Raw genomic sequence first — 17,492 nt, forward strand, 5'->3', positions numbered from 1 at the left:
GCTATGTTCTATATGTATGAAAGCCAAGGTGTCTCCCCATTTAAATTTATGTGATAATTGTGCCATAGTGTCCAAACAAAGTAGGGACAGCAATGCCACAGATAATGATATTGCCCAAGATGATTCCTCAAATGAGGGGAGTAAACATGATACTACATCATCCCCTTCTGTGTCTACACCAGTTTTGCCCACACAAGAGGCCCCTAGTACATCTAGTGCGCCAATTCTTATTACCATGCAACAATTAACGGCTGTAATGGATAACTCTATAGCAAACATTTTATCCAAAATGCCTACTTATCAGAGAAAGCGCGATTGCTCTGTTTTAAACACTGAAGAGCAAGAGGACGCTGATGATAACTGTTCTGACATACCCTCACACCAATCTGAAGGGGCCATGAGGGAGGTTTTGTCTGAGGGAGAAATTTCAGATTCAGGAAAAATTTCTCAACAAGCTGAACCTGATGTTGTGACATTTAAATTTAAATTAGAACATCTCCGCGCACTGCTTAAGGAGGTATTATCTACTCTGGATGATTGTGACAATTTGGTCATTCCAGAGAAATTATGTAAGATGGACAAGTTCCTAGAGGTTCCGGTGCCCCCCGACGCTTTTCCTATACCCAAGCGGGTGGCGGACATAGTAAATAAAGAGTGGGAAAGGCCCGGCATACCTTTTGTCCCCCCCCCTATATTTAAGAAATTATTTCCTATAGTCGACCCCAGAAAGGACTTATGGCAGACAGTCCCCAAGGTTGAGGGGGCGGTTTCTACTCTAAACAAACGCACTACTATTCCTATCGAAGATAGTTGTGCTTTCAAAGATCCTATGGATAAAAAATTAGAGGGTTTGCTTAAAAAGATTTTTGTTCAGCAAGGTTACCTTCTACAACCAATTTCATGCATTGTTCCTGTCACTACGGCAGCGTGTTTCTGGTTCGAGGAACTAGAAAAGTCGCTCAATAAAGAATCTTCGTATGAGGAGGTTATGGACAAAGTTCAAGCACTTAAATTGGCTAACTCTTTTATTTTAGATGCCGCTTTGCAATTAGCTAGATTAGCGGCGAAAAATTCAGGGTTTGCTATCGTGGCGCGCAGAGCGCTTTGGCTAAAGTCTTGGTCAGCGGATGTGTCTTCCAAGACAAAATTGCTTAACATCCCTTTCAAGGGTAAAACATTATTTGGACCTGATTTGAAAGAGATTATTTCAGACATCACTGGGGGAAAGGGCCACGCCCTCCCACAGGATAGGTCTTTTAAGGCTAAAAATAAGCCTAATTTTCGTCCCTTTCGCAGAAACGGACCAGCCTCTAATTCTACATCCTCTAAGCAAGAGGGTAATTCTTCACAACCCAAACCAGCCTGGAGACCAATGCAAGGCTGGAACAAGGGTAAGCAGGCCAAGAAGCCTACCACTGCTACCAAAACAGCATGAAGGGATGGCCCCCGATCTGGGACCGGATCTGGTGGGGGGCAGACTTTCTCTCTTTGCTCAGGCTTGGGCAAGAGATGTTCAGGATCCTTGGGCGCTAGAAATAGTTTCTCAAGGTTATCTCCTGGAATTCAAGGAACTACCCCCAAGGGGAAGGTTCCACAGGTCTCAATTATCTTCAAACCAAATAAAAAGACAGGCATTCTTACATTGTGTAGAAGACCTGTTAAAGATGGGAGTGATTCATCCAGTTCCAATAAGAGAACAAGGGATGGGTTTTTATTCCAACCTGTTCATAGTTCCCAAAAAGAGGGAACATTCAGGCCAATTTTGGATCTCAAGATCCTAAACAAATTTCTCAAGGTTCCATCGTTCAAAATGGAAACTATTCGAACGATCCTACCTACTATCCAGGAAAATCAATTTATGACTACCGTGGATTTAAAGGATGCGTACCTACATATTCCTATCCACAAGGAACATCATCAGTTCCTAAGGTTCGCTTTTCTGGACAAGCATTACCAGTTTGTGGCACTTCCATTCGGATTAGCCACTGCTCCAAGGATTTTCACAAAGGTACTAGGGTCCCTTCTAGCGGTTCTAAGACCAAGGGGCATTGCAGTAGTACCTTACTTGGACAACATCCTGATTCAAGCGTCGTCTCTGTCAAAAGCAAAGGCTCATACGGACATCGTCCTAGCCTTTCTCAGATCTCACGGATGGAAAGTGAACAAAGAAAAAAGTTCTCTGTCCCCGTCAACAAGAGTTCCCTTCTTGGGAACAATAATAGATTCCTTAGAAATGAGGATTTTTCTGACAGAGGTCAGAAAATCAAATATTCTAAGCTCTTGTCAAAGTACTTCATTCTGTTCTTCGTCCTTCCATAGCGCAGTGCATGGAAGTAATAGGATTGATGGTTGCAGCAATGGACATAGTTCCCTTTGCACGAATTCATCTAAGACCATTACAACTGTGCATGCTCAGACAGTGGAATGGGGATTATACAGACTTGTCTCCAACGATTCAAGTAGATCAAAAGACCAGAGATTCACTCCGTTGGTGGCTGACCCTGGACAATCTGTCACAGGGAATGAGCTTCCGCAGACCAGAGTGGGTCATTGTCACGACCGACGCCAGCCTGGTGGGCTGGGGTGCGGTCTGGGAACCCCTGAAAGCTCAGGGTCTATGGTCTCGGGAAGAATCTCTTCTCCCGATAAACATTCTGGAACTGAGAGCAATATTCAATGCTCTCAAAGCTTGGCCTCAACTAGCAAAGGCCAAATTCATAAGGTTTCAATCAGACAACATGACGATTGTTGCATATATCAATCATCAGGGGGGAACAAGGAGTTCCCTGGCGATGGAAGAAGTGACCAAAATAATTCAATGGGCGGAGGATCACTCCTGCCACTTGTCTGCAATCCACATCCCAGGAGTGGAAAATTGGGAAGCGGATTTTCTGAGTCGTCAGACATTTCATCCGGGGGAGTGGGAACTCCATCCGGAAATCTTTGCCCAAATAACTCAATTATGGGGCATTCCAGACATGGATCTGATGGCGTCTCGTCAGAACTTCAAGGTTCCTTGCTACGGGTCCAGATCCAGGGATCCCAAGGCGACTCTAGTAGATGCACTAGTAGCACCTTGGACCTTCAACCTAGCTTATGTATTCCCACCGTTTCCTCTCATTCCCAGGCTGGTAGCCAGGATCAATCAGGAGAGGGCTTCGGTGATCTTGATAGCTCCTGCATGGCCACGCAGGACTTGGTATGCAGACCTGGTGAATATGTCATCGGCTCCACCATGGAAGCTACCTTTGAGACAGGACCTTCTTGTTCAAGGTCCATTCGAACATCCGAATCTGGTTTCCCTCCAACTGACGGCTTGGAGATTGAACGCTTGATTTTATCAAAGCGTGGGTTTTCAGATTCTGTAATAGATACTCTGATTCAGGCTAGAAAGCCTGTAACTAGAAAAATTTACCATAAAATATGGAAAAAATATATCTGTTGGTGTGAATCTAAAGGATTCCCATGGAACAAGATACAAATTCCTAAGATTCTATCCTTTCTACAAGAAGGTTTGGAGAAAGGATTATCTGCAAGTTCTCTGAAGGGACAGATCTCTGCTTTATCTGTTTTACTTCACAAAAGGCTGGCAGCTGTGCCAGATGTTCAAGCATTTGTTCAGGCTCTGGTTAGAATCAAGCCTGTTTACAGACCTTTGACTCCTCCCTGGAGTCTAAATCTAGTTCTTTCAGTTCTTCAAGGGGTTCCGTTTGAACCCTTACATTCCGTAGATATTAAGTTATTATCGTGGAAAGTTTTGTTTTTGGTTGCAATTTCTTCTGCTAGAAGAGTTTCAGAGTTATCTGCTCTGCAGTGTTCTCCGCCCTATCTGGTGTTCCATGCAGATAAGGTGGTTTTGCGTACTAAGCCTGGTTTTCTTCCGAAAGTTGTTTCCAACAAAAATATTAACCAGGAGATAGTTGTACCTTCTTTGTGTCCGAATCCAGTTTCAAAGAAGGAACGTTTGTTACACAATTTGGACGTAGTCCGTGCTCTAAAATTTTATTTAGAGGCTACTAAAGATTTCAGACAAACATCTTCCTTGTTTGTTGTTTATTCTGGTAAAAGGAGAGGTCAAAAAGCGACTTCTACCTCTCTTTCCTTTTGGCTTAAAAGCATTATCCGATTGGCTTATGAGACTGCCGGACGGCAGCCTCCTGAAAGAATCACAGCTCACTCCACTAGGGCTGTGGCTTCCACATGGGCCTTCAAGATTGAGGCTTCTGTTGACCAGATATGTAAGGCAGCGATTTGGTCTTCACTGCACACTTTTGCCAAATTTTACAAATTTGATACTTTTGCTTCTTTGGAGGCTATTTTTGGGAGAAAGTTTTTGCAAGCTGTGGTGCCTTCCGTTTTAGGTGACTTGATTTGCTCCCTCCCTTCATCCGTGTCCTAAAGCTTTGGTATTGGTTCCCACAAGTAAGGATGACGCCGTGGACCGGACACACCTATGTTGGAGAAAACAGAATTTATGCTTACCTGATAAATTACTTTCTCCAACGGTGTGTCCGGTCCACGGTCCGCCCTGGTTTTTTTAATCAGGTCTGATGAATTATTTTCTCTAACTACAGTCACCACGGTATCATATGATTTCTCCTATATATATTTCCTCCTGTCCGTCGGTCGAATGACTGGGATGGGCGGAGCCTAGGAGGGATCATGTGACCAGCTTTGCTGGGACTCTTTGCCATTTCCTGTTGGGGAAGAGAATATCCCACAAGTAAGGATGACGCCGTGGACCGGACACACCGTTGGAGAAAGTAATTTATCAGGTAAGCATAAATTCTGTTTTTCCGGATTTAGGCCTTATTTCAATCCGGATTGCACATTGAAGGGTTAAATGTTAAATTTCATTGTGGGGCAAACTTAACTACACATATTGAGTCTGCTATAAAAAATTTGAAAAATATGGTGCATTTTAAAGCAGTTTTGCAGAACGTGTATGCTTTTTTTCTCTTAAAGGCGCAGTACCATTTTTTAAGATTGTTATTTTTTTCACTAAATAAAGTGTTTTCATGCTTGTTTGTAGTCATTACTAGCCTGTTCAACATGTCTGACATTGAGGAAAGTCATTGTTCAATATGTTTAGAAGCCATTGTGGAACACCCACTTAGAATGTGTCCCTCATGCACTGAAAGGTCAATGAATTGCAAAGAACATATTTTAGCTACTAAAAGTATGTCGCAGGATGATTCTCAGTCAGAAGGGAATCAGGTTATGCTATCTATTTCTCTCCAAGTGTCACAACCATTAACGCCCGCACAAGCGACGCCAAGTACTTCTAGTGCGTCTAATTCTTTCACCCAGCAAGATATGGCCGCAGTTATGAATACTACCGTCACAGAGGTTTTATCTAAGCTGCCTGGGTTGCAGGGGAAGCGCAGTAGGCCTGGTGTGAGAACAAATGCTGAGCCCTCTGCCGCTTTATTAGCCATATCCGATATACCCTCACAATGTTCTGAGTTGGGGGTGAGGGATTTGCTGTCTGAGGGAGAGATTTCTGATTCAGGAAAGATGTTCCCTCAGACAGACTCAGATATGACGGCTTTTAAATTTAAACTAGAACACCTCCGCTTATTGCTCAGGGAGGTTTTAGCGACTCTGGATGATTGTGACCCTATTGTAGTTCCAGAGAAAATGTGTAAAATGGACAGATTTCTAGAGGTTCCTGTCTAAACTGATGTTTTTCCGGTCCCTAAGAGGATTTCGGACATTGTTACTAAGGAGTGGGATAGACCAGGTATTCCGTTCGCTCCCCCTCCTACTTTTAAGAAAATGTTTCCCATATCAGACACCATGCAGGACTCTTGGCAGACGGTCCCTAAGGTGGAGGGAGCTATTTCTACCCTGGCTAAGCGTACAACTATACCTATTGAGGACAGTTGTGCTTTCAAAGATCCTATGGATAAAAAATTAGAGGGTCTCCTAAAGAAAATATTTGTTCATCAGGGTTTTCTTCTCCAACCTATAGCGTGCATTGTTCCTGTAACTACTGCAGCTGCTTTTTGGTTCGAGGCTCTGGAGGAGGCTCTTCAGGTTGAGACCCCATTAGATGATATTCTGGATAGAATTAGGGCTCTCAAGCTAGCTAATTCTTTCATTACAGATGCCGCTTGTCAACTGGCTAAATTAGCGGCAAAGAATTCAGGTTTTGCCATTTTAGCACGTAGAGCGTTATGGCTTAAGTCCTGGTCTGCTGATGTGTCATCAAAATCTAAGCTTTTAGCCATCCCTTTCAAGGGTAAGACCCTATTCGGGCCTGAACTGAGATCATTTCAGACATCACTGGAGGGAAAGGCCATGCCCTTCCTCAGGATAAGACAAATAAGATGAGGACCAAACAAAATAATTTTCGTTCCTTTCGAAACTTCAAAGGTGGTCCCTCTACCTCTTCCCCTGCTGCAAAGCAAGAGGGGTATTTTGCTCAATCAAAGTCAGTCTGGAGACCTAACCAGACTTGGAACAAGGGTAAACAGGCCAAGAAGCCCGCTGCTGCCACCAAGACAGCATGAAGGGGTAGCCCCCGATCCGGGACCGGATCTAGTAGGGGGCAGACTTTCTCTCTTTGCTCGGGCTTGGGCAAGAGACGTTCAGGACTCCTGAGCTTTAGAAATCGTAACCCAGGGGTATCTTCTGGATTTCAAAGATTCTCCTCCAAGGGGGAGATTCCATCTTTCTCAATTGTCTGTAAACCAGGCAAAAAGAGAGGCGTTCTTACGCTGTGTAGAAGACCTATATACCATGGGAGTGATCTGCCCAGTTCCGAAAACAGTTCAGGGGCAGGGGTTCTACTCCAATCTGTTTGTGGTTCCCAAAAAAGAGGGAACCTTCAGACCAATTTTAGATCTCAAGATCCTAAACAAAATCTCAGAGTCCTTCAAGATGGAGACCATTCGGACTATTTTACCAATGATCCAGGAGGGTCAATATATGACCACCGTGGACTTAAAGGATGCATATCTACACATCCCTATCCACAAAGATCATCACCAGTTCCTCAGGTTCGCCTTTCTAGACAAGCATTACCAGTTTGTGGCTCTTCCCTTTGGGTTGGCCACAGCTCCCAGAATTTTCACAAAGGTGCTAGGGTCCCTTCTGGCGGTTCTAAGGACATAGCAGTGGCACCTTATCTGGACGATATCTTAATTCAGGCGTCGACTTACCAACTAGCCAAGTCTCACACGGACATCGTGTTGGCTTTTCTAACATCTCACGGGTGGAAGGTGAACGTAAAAAGGAGTTCACTTATCCCTCTCACAAGAGTTCCATTCCTGGGAACTCTGATAGATTCGGTGGACATGAAAAATTTTCTGACGGAGGTCAGGAAATCAAAGATTTTAACCATCTGCCGAGCTCTTCATTCCATTCCTCGGCCATCAGTGGCTCAGTGTATAGAGGTAATTGGACTAATGGTAGTGGCAATGGACATAGTTCCGTTTGCTCGCTTGCATCTCAGACCACTGCAACTATGCATGCTCAAACAGTGGAATGGGGATTATGCAGATTTATCTCCTCAGATAAATCTGGATCAAGAGACCAGAGACTCTCTTCTTTGGTGGTTGTCACAGGATCATCTGTCCCCGGGAATGTGTTTCCGCAGGCCAGCATGGGTCATAGTGACGACGGACGCCAGCCTATTGGGCTGGAGTGCAGTCTGGAATTCCCTGAAAGCACAGGGTTTGTGGACTCAGGATGAGGCTCTCCTTCCGATAAATATTCTAGAACTGAGAGAGATATTCAACGCGCTTCAGGCGTGGCCTCAGCTGGCTTCGGCCAGATTCCAGTAGGACAATATCACGACTGTAGCATATATCAATCATCAGGGGGGAACAAAGAGTTCTCTAGCGATGATAGAGGTTACCAAAATAATTAGATGGGCAGAGACTCACTCTTGCCATCTTTCAGCAATCTATATCCCAGGAGTGGAGAACTGGGAAGCAGATTTTCTAAGTCGTCAGATTTTTCATCCGGGGGAGTGTTTGCACAATTGATTGAGCAATGGGGCACACCAGAATTGGATCTGATGGCGTCTCGTCAGAACGCCAAACTTCCTTGTTACAGGTCCAGGTCAAGGGATCCTCAGGCAGTACTGACAGATGCTCTAGCAGTACCCTGGTCGTTCAACCTGGCTTATGTGTTTCCACCTTTTCCTCTCCTTCCTCGTTTGATTGCCAGAATCAAACAGGAGAGAGTTTTGGTGATTTTGATAGCACCTGCGTGGCCACGCAGGACTTGGTATGCAGACCTGGTGGACATATCATCTCTTCCACCATGGACTCTGCTACTGAGACAGGACCTTCTGATTCAAGGTCTGTTCCAGCATCCAAATCTAGTTTCTCTGCGGCTAACTGCTTGGAGATTGAACGCTTCATTTTATCCAAGCGGGGTTTCTCTGAGTCGGTCATAGATACCTTGATTCAGGCTCGAAAGCTTGTCACTAGGAAAATTTATCATAAGATATGGCGTAAATATCTTTATTGGTGCGAATCCAAAGGCTACTTATGGAGTAAGATCAGGATTCCTAGGATTTTGTCCTTTCTCCAAGAAGGATTGGAGAAGGTGCTATCAGCTAGTTCCTTAAAGGGACAGATATCTGCTTTATCAATTCTACTGCACAAGCGTCTGGCAGATGTTCCAGACGTACAGTCGTTCTGTCAGGCTTTAGTTAGAATGAAGCCTGTGTTTAAACCTGTTGCTCCGCCATGGAGTTTGAATTTAGTTCTTAAAGTTCTTCAAGGGGTTCCGTTTGAACCTAATCATTCCATAGATATTAAGCTTCTATCTTGGAAAGTTCTGTTTTTAGTTGCTATCTCTTCGGCTCGAAGAGTTTCTGAACTATCTGCATTGCAATGCGACTCGCCTTATCTTGTTTTCCATGCTGATAAGGTGGTTTTTGCGTATCAAACCTGGATTCCTTCCTAAGGTTGTTACTAATAGGAATATCAATCATGAAATTGTTGTTCCTTCTCTGTGTCCTAATCCTTCCTCTAAGAAGGAGCGTCTGTTGCACAACTTGGACGTGGTTCGTGCTTTGAAGTTTTACTTGCAAGCAACCAACAATTTCTGTCAAACATCTTCTTTGTTGTCTATTCTGGAAAACGTAGAGGTCAAAAAGCTACGGCTACCTCTCTTTCTTTTTGGCTGAAAAGCATCATCCGTTTGGTATACGAGACTGCTGGACAGCAACCTCCTGAAAGGATTACAGCTCACTCTACTAGAGTGGTGGCTTCCACTTGGGCTTTTAAAAATGATGCTTCTGTTGAACAGATTTGTAAGGCTGCGACTTGGTCTTCGCTTCATACCTTTTCCAAATTTTACAAATTTTATACTTTTGCTTCTTCGGAGGCTATTTTTGGGAGAAAAGTTCTTCAAGCAGTGGTGCCTTCTGTTTAACCATCTGTCTTGTCCCTCCCGTTCATCCGTGTCCTGTAGCTTTGGCATTGTATCCCACAAGTAAAGTATGAATCCGTGGACTCGTCGTACCTTATAGAAGAAAAGTAAATTTATGCTTACCTGATAAATTAATTTCTTCTATGGTAAGACGAGTCCACGGCCGCCCTGTCATTTTAAGACAAATTATATTTTTTTGATTTTAAACTTCAGTCTCCTCTGCACCTTGTAGTTTCTCCTTTTTCTTCCTGTACCTTCAGTCGATTGACTGGGGGGTGGAGCTAAGGTAGGAGCTATATAGACAGCTCTGCTGTGGTGCTCTTTGCCACTTCCTGTTAGCAGGAGGATAATATCCCACAAGTAAAGGATGAATCCGTGGACTCGTCATACCATAGAAGAAATTTATTTATCAAGTAAGCATAAATTTACTTTTCTCTGATGGGCAGACCTACATTTTTGGTTTTATTCTTCTGGCACCATTTATACCTTGATATTTCTCCTACTGTTCCTTGTTCCCTTGGCAGAATTACTGGAATATGAGGGAAGTGGGGGAGGTATTTAAGCCTTTGGCTGGGGTGTCTTTGCCTCCTCCTGGTGGCCAGGTTCTGAATTTCCACAAGTAAGGAATGAAGCCGTGGACTCAACTCACACAGAAGTAAAGGAAATTATCTGATAAGCATAATTTATGGGTTTTTTTTATCTCATGTTCATACTTAACAACACATATGGCATTTGATTTATAGCACTGGGTTAATACAAAGTTTCTATCTTGGATATAGACTGAAGTTTAAAACAGTGTTTAGCTGGAAACCCCTCTTTCTCCAGACTTCTTCTCTCTCTTTAAATGTTTTGCTTGATGAAATATTTTTCACCTCTCTCCATCACCAATTAATGGACTCCTCTAACTCAGCAACATAAGTGGCTGTTCTGTGTATCGTTCTCTGTTGCCTATTTCTCTAGACATCTGTGACCTCCTTTGTTTATTTCAGTAAACTGCAAGTGTCTTACTATCCCAGGCTCCTGCTGTAGAGTTTGCACAGCACAAAAGCTCCCGCATCCATTGTGCATATGTATTATGTTCTGGGATATGACTTAATTGCTGACATACCCTGTATACAAGCCATATCCTTCCATACAGGGTGCACCTTGCTAGGACCAAGGTCATGGTAATTCCATGTCTTCACTATCTCCCCTTTGAATCTGTTAGCCTCTCATTAAGCACCATCTTTTCTATTGCTTTCCCAGGTTTCCTATTGTGGTTTATTTATTTGGTGCTCTATGACTTCAGAGGGTGCTGTGTTTTCCATCATCCCTCAACATTATGTTTTCAAACACACAAAGAAGAATCTCTATTTTTGCACACACCTTTACCTCCTGTGTTTAGCTATACAATACCACTAAGCTCCTTTTGAGTGGTTTTGCAGTTTTCAGATGCCATCTGTGTTCCCCACTGGCAGCGACAACCAGAATTCGGAGATTATTTAGGCAAGCAGTGCACAAATATTGTGACAGCTTGCTTATTTTATTTTCATTTTCCTCTGCTTTGTTTTGCCTAGCCATCTTTTTACAAGCCAAGGAGTATTTTTTCCCCTTCTAGATATGGATGACTGCTCATAAAGACCCTGATTTTCATGGATTGGTGTTACCTTTTTAGTTTGGCTTTTTCCCCCCATTTTCCCTCCTCTTTCCGGCTAAACAGTAAAACTAGAGAGATAAATATGTGAGTGAGAGGAGGAGGGTTTCCCGGATGAACGCAAGTTCCCCTCTTCTACAGTGTAAAAACAATGTCCATACACAAAACTGAAAAATAAAAAACATTATTATGGCATCATTATAAAGCCAAGCTATAGTGGAGGTACTGAGTGAATACAAACTAACGCGTTTCGGCTTCAGGGGTTACCTCCCTTTCACTTACTGTTGATATGTATTGGATAACTTTTTTTTTATCTAATCTGCTTTTTAGTGTACCATCAAGGCTTTAGGCTCCTGTTTTGTTGACTTCTTCTAGTTGAATTAGTTTTTTCTTACATCCTGCTCAGATCCGGTCTCCCACAGAGCTGATATAGTGGCGCTCTATATTGTACTTTTTCACTTTCGGCCAGTAGCCTTGCTCCTCTCTAAAAATGACAGTCCTAGGAGAAGGAAATTATTCTGGCAAATACTGATTGTACATTGTAGTTACTAATTTCTTTCTTTTATTATTTACATCTATACTTTGTTTACCTTACGTTTATAATAACAAAATGTTACTAAAAAAAAAAATGCCGGTGCATACAAATATGGCTCATTTTTCCATATAAAGATAATTGACATAATCCTCAATGTACAAGACAAATATTCAGTCTTTCAAATTGTCAGACAAAGAACAGCATTTATTATTTATAATGTGTAACAAGATATGTGTGGATGTTGACAAGAGAGCTACAAGTAAGGTTGCCTTAGCAATATTAAAAATGAGTCATAAGACGGTAGAAAAAAGACTTTCAATTCTGTTGCACATTTTCTTTCTTTTTTTTATTATTATTAAAACTGCCCAGATTTGAAATATATACACTGTATCAGAGGTGTGAAGACTGAATGGATCACTGGGGACTGAAGGTGTTAAACATTGTTCTGTGAGAGAGCAAATATATTATAATTTACATTTTTTTAAAGATTTTTTTTTTTATTATTGGTAAAATCTAAATGCAACTTGTAACACTGAGCCCGTATTGTAACCACCTATAAATAAAATTCATACAGGTGGTGAGAGTCCATGATCCATTACTCCTGGAAAGTACTCTTCCCCACCACTAGGAGGAGGCAAAGATTCCCAAACCACAAGAGCGCTATAAAATCCCTCCTACCTCACAGGTACCTTAGTTTTGTCTTTGCCTCTGAAGAGGTTGAAGAATCAAGATGTGCATTTGATTCTTTAGAGAGAGGGGTTCTAAGACTGAGTTTAGTCCCACTACCCCCTCAGAGTACAGTGATTATTGGAAGAATGTATTTGTATGGGTAGTGACATATTTTTCACCTGTTAGGATTTTGTCACAAGCCTTTCCACGGGGTTCGCAGGGACTTCTCCTTTGCCCCCCCCCTGTTAGTTTGTCGATATACTCCTATTCCAGATCATCTGCTGTTATGTTTCAGCACTGGTTTTGGCTTCTTATTGGTTTCCTCCAGTAGTGGGGTGCCTATTGTAAAATACTATATTTTTTTTTATTATTTGGCTCTCTAAGTCTTCTAGGTTACTGTTAAATATTTATTATATATGTATATAATCTTAAGACGGTTATGTATTTTATTTAGGTAATTCCCCTTTAGAAACTCTATTAGTATTTTTTACATGGGTCATTTATTTGTATGCGTCCTGCTTTTCTTCCTTTTGGTTAAATGGTCTTTCTGAGCAGTTTTCTGACTATTCTGCTAGTGAATTGTTTTTCAAACCTTTTGGAGTTGCTCAAAAGTGCTAATGCTTTAATTTGTGATGCTGTTTTTGATATTATCAAGATTAATGCTAAAATTATGTCTTCGTTCTAGAAGGGCTTTATGGTTAAAGTCTTGGTCTGCTGATATTGTTTCTAAATCCAGACCCCAGAGGCAGAACTTTTTTTCATTTTCTGCAATGAGATTTTTTTTTAGTAAGGAGTGTCTGAGGAGCCAGTGTTGCGTTCTTTGCTCTTACTCAGTGTGCATGAGGACAGGTTCATGTACAGCCTCGCTGATGTCTGCTGTACGTTCCCACAATGTCAGTCTGCCTGGGAACCTGCTCTACTGTACTGCTGGGGTCTATATGCTAATTTTGGAGGGGCTGCTGCTCCATGCTTATACTGCTGATGTATATGATATATATATATATATATATATATACACACATACATACATACACACACACATACATACACACACACGAATACAGATACACACATACATTAACACTCACACACACACACACACATTAACACTAACACACACAAACACACACACTAACACTAACACACAAACACACACACATTAACGCATTCACACACACACACATTCACACACACACATTAAAACACATTTACACTAAGACACACACATTAACACTAACACACACACACATTCACACACACACACACACACATTAATACACCCGCACACATTTTCACACATTAGCACACACACATATTAACACACACACATACTGCTATATATTAACACACATTTATTTATAAAAACTAAATCTGGCTCCTAAGTATATTGGTTGGCTCCTAGAATAAATTTGTTAAGCCCTGACTTACCTCTTCTGCAATCGGCTGTTTCCCTGTACCACAGTACCGCACTGGAATTCAGGAAGTGGTAGGAAATTAAAAAGAGAGGAACGTAGTAAATATTTACACTGTGATAGAAAGGAACAGTGACACCTGCAGGTAGAAATTAAAAGTGCAGGCAATTTTCTTTTTTTACTGCCATGGCCGGTGTTTGTGCAGACACACTACAGTTTCTGCGATGAGATCGCACATTGTACACTGTTCTGCCTCGAGAATCCAGACTTATCTCTTTCTTTCCAGGGAAAGATGTTATTTGGTTCTGTTTTGGATTCTTTTATCTCTACTGTGACTAGCAGTAAAGGAGCTTTTCTTCCTCATGACAAGAAGTCCAAGGGTAAATCTAAAGCAACTAATCGTTTCGGCCCTTTTGTCAGGCAGGGCACAGAGATCTGATTCTTCCTCTCAGAAACAGGGTTCGTCTGGTTCCACCTGGAAGCCAAGTTCTAATTGTAACAAGCTAAGCAGCCCAAGAAATGTAATGCCTCATCAAAGTCTGCATGAAGGTGCGGCCCCTGTTCCAGAGGCTCTGGTTGGAGGCAAGTTATGCCTTTTCCCGGAAACTTGGTTCCAGTCTGTTCAGGATCCCTGGGTACTGAATATAGTCTCCCAGGGTTATTGAATACGGTTCAGAATAAGCCCTCCTAGGGGAATGTTTTTTCTGTCCAATGTCCCAAGAAATCCTGTGAAAGCTCAGGCATTTTTTAAGTCAGTTTTGGATCTAGAGTAAGGGGTTTTATTCTAATCTCTTCATTGTTCCAAAGAAGGAAGGGACTTTCAGACCAGTCCTGGATTTAAAAGCCACTGAACAAATTTCTCAGAATTCCTACTTTTAAAATGGAGACTATTCAAATATTCTACCTTTTGTTCACCCGGTTCAGTTTATGTCCACAATAGATTAACCTTTTAACGCTGCTATGGCGTTCTATTCTGTCCTAACCGTGCCGGGCTTTAGCACCGTTCAGACGGAATAGGATGTCCTAGCCGTTTGGTTGTCCTGAAGCCAATGTGGAGGGTGTGCCTAGCGTCATAGGGACGCCCCCTGACACAATCCCATCATTGAAATCTTGCGATTGAGTGCACTATCGCGAGATTTCAATTTGTTTACATTGTGACATTGTTCTGAAGTAGACAAATTAACCCTTTCATCAAAGGGTTAAAAGGATGCGTACCTTCATGTTCATTTTCACAAGAATCATCATCAGCTTCTAAAGTTTGCTTTTCTAGACAAGCGTTTGTTGCTCTACTATTTGGTCTGGCTACAGCTCCAAGAATATTTTCCAAGCTTCTGGGTACCCTTTTGTCTGTAATCAGAGCTCAGGGTATTGCTGTGTTTCCTTACCTGAATGATATCTTGGTTCAAGCTCCATCTTTTCCTTTAGCAGAATCTCACTCCAGCAGAACGTTGTTCCTTCAACAGCATGGTAGGAAAATCAATTTTCCAAAGAGTTTGCTGGTTCCCAAGACAAAAGTTTATTTTCTGGGGATTCAGACAGATTCAGTTTCGATGAGACTATATTTGACGGATCTAAGAAGGGTAAAGTTGGTGTCTGCCTGTCTAAACCTTCAGTCTCTTTCTTTTCCCTTGGTTGCAACTTGCATGGAGGTGTTAGGTCTCATGATTGCGTTGTCATATGCTATTTTGTCTCTGCCTCCTCAGCTTTTGTATGCTTCGGGCAATGATGCAGGGATCATACTCGGCTTTCTCAGAGAATTCATGTAAACTTCAGAACAAGCCAGTCTCTTTATTGGTGGTTGAATCATCAACTTATTATGTTTGTCCTACTTGGTCTGTGATGCAAGTCTTTCAGGTTGGGGGCCCTTTAGGAGTCTCAGAGAGCACAAGGAGTTTGGTCTCCTCGGGAGGTAAGGGTTACCTATAAATGTTCTAGAACTCTGTTCAACTTATTAGAGCCCTTCAGAGTTGGCCTCTATTGAAAATGGAGTCTTATCTCCGTTATTAGACAGACAATATCACAGTAGTGGCTTATGTTAATAACCAAGTGGGAACTCCCCTTACTATGAGGGACGTATCACAAATTCTTTCCGGGGCAGAAGTCAATTGTTGTCAAATTTCTGTTGTTCATATTCCTCGAGTTTGCAATTTTTAAGCAGATTTTCTCAGTTAACAATCCTTGCATCCAGGGGAATGGTCTCTTCATCTGGATGAGTTCAGTCAGATAGTAGATCTTTGGGGTCTCCCAGAGATATATCTGATGGATTCTTGGTTGAACTACAAACTTCCCAGATACTATGCAATGTCCAGGGATCTTCAAGTAGTGTTTGTGGATACTTTGGCAGTTCCTTGGTCTTTTAAACTAGCCTATGTTTTTTTACCGCTGGTTCCTTTTCCAAAGGTTGATTACCAATATTAGACAAGAGAAGGCATCGGTAATTCTGCTTGCTCCGGCTTGGTCTCACAGAGTTTGGTATGTGGATCTTGTACAGATTTCCAGTAATCCTCCTTGGCCACTTCCTCTGCAATCAGATCCATTAGGATCTCCAATCTCTAAACTTGATGGCATGGAGATTTAACTAATAGGTCTTAGACAGAGAGGATTCACTAATTCTGTTATTGAGACTCTTAACACAGGCTTGTAGGCCTGTGACCAGGAAAATGTATTATAAGGTTTGGAAGACCTTTATTTCTTGGTGTTCGGATAATGGTTTTTCCTGACATTCTATTTGAATTCCTAGAAATTTGCAGTTTTTGCAAGGTGGTTTGGATAAAGGTTTATCCGCCAGTTCTAATCTTTCAGACATTTATGGTTTTGTTCAAGCTTTGGCTAGAAAGCAACTTGTAGTTAAACTAATTTCTTCTCCCTGGAGGCTTAACTTTTTTTGAAGATTTTGCAGGCTCCTCCATTTGAACAAATACTGTACACTATCACATTTATTCAATTTTGATGACCTGTTACGCAAGCTCCTTTGAGCATGCATGTAACCACGTATGTGCCGCAATGCCACGAATCTACAATGCATGCACATTTTTAAGAGATCGGCAACCCTGGTAATCTTCACCGACGTCACCATTCCTGCAGTCACATTTTTGTGCAGAGCCAGAGACACAGCAGCAGCACAGGCAGAAGAGCGAGAGATACTGTATATTTAGGCTAAGTATATTTGGATTATCCCTATAGACAAACAAGCAAAAGTATTACATATGTTATTTATGAGGTCAGAACTCTTGTTAATTTTATAAATATCCCCCAGTTGCCCCCAAAATAAGGTGTGAGGTCCCTTTTTGTTTAAATTTTTTTTAATTTTTTTTTAAACTGCACAAAGCAGTTTTAAGGGTTTTGTGTGCAGGTGTGGGGTGTTAGAAAACCCCCCAAAAAGGTGCCTTTACATTGCGGTCTGTGGAGACTGTGTGTTCACTGTAAAGATATATGTTTATGCTTATATACATATTTATGTATGTGTTAATATGTATATACACATATAAACACATAAAAATATATTCATATATATTTACACTGTGCTGCTTCTTAGCATCTCTTTAAATTCATATCCCACATTCTCATACTTAATATTTCTTGCATACCATAAGTGACCAGCAGCACCTGTAAGCCAGTTATTTTTTCTCGGCATAGGCAAAAGTAGCACACTAAATTTCCCATTGCATTGCAGATGTCTTCATGACCCAGTTTGCAGCTCTGCAGACATCACGTTCTGTGCGCACAAGGAGGCTAGCAGCTGCGGAAGAGAACCATGAGGTGGCCCGTGCTGCCCGCTTGGCCAAAATATTCAAGGAGATATGTGATGGTATCATCTGCTACAAAGGTAAGATTGTCAGGATAACTCTGG

General features: G+C 41.9%; 1 protein-coding gene across 1 annotated transcript in view; it reads left to right on the forward strand.

The window, feature by feature from the left end:
* Nucleotides 1–17,492, forward strand: part of ASH1L (ASH1 like histone lysine methyltransferase) — a 505,039-nt gene that overhangs the window by 347,286 nt on the left and 140,261 nt on the right. Inside the window, exon 17 of the mRNA XM_053703215.1 lies at nt 17,316–17,468. Coding sequence (XP_053559190.1) covers nt 17,316–17,468 — 153 coding nt within the window. The remainder of the gene's footprint in view (nt 1–17,315; nt 17,469–17,492) is intronic.

Source organism: Bombina bombina, chromosome 1 (genome assembly GCF_027579735.1).
Source record: "Bombina bombina isolate aBomBom1 chromosome 1, aBomBom1.pri, whole genome shotgun sequence".
Classification (NCBI taxonomy): Eukaryota; Metazoa; Chordata; class Amphibia; order Anura; family Bombinatoridae; genus Bombina; species Bombina bombina.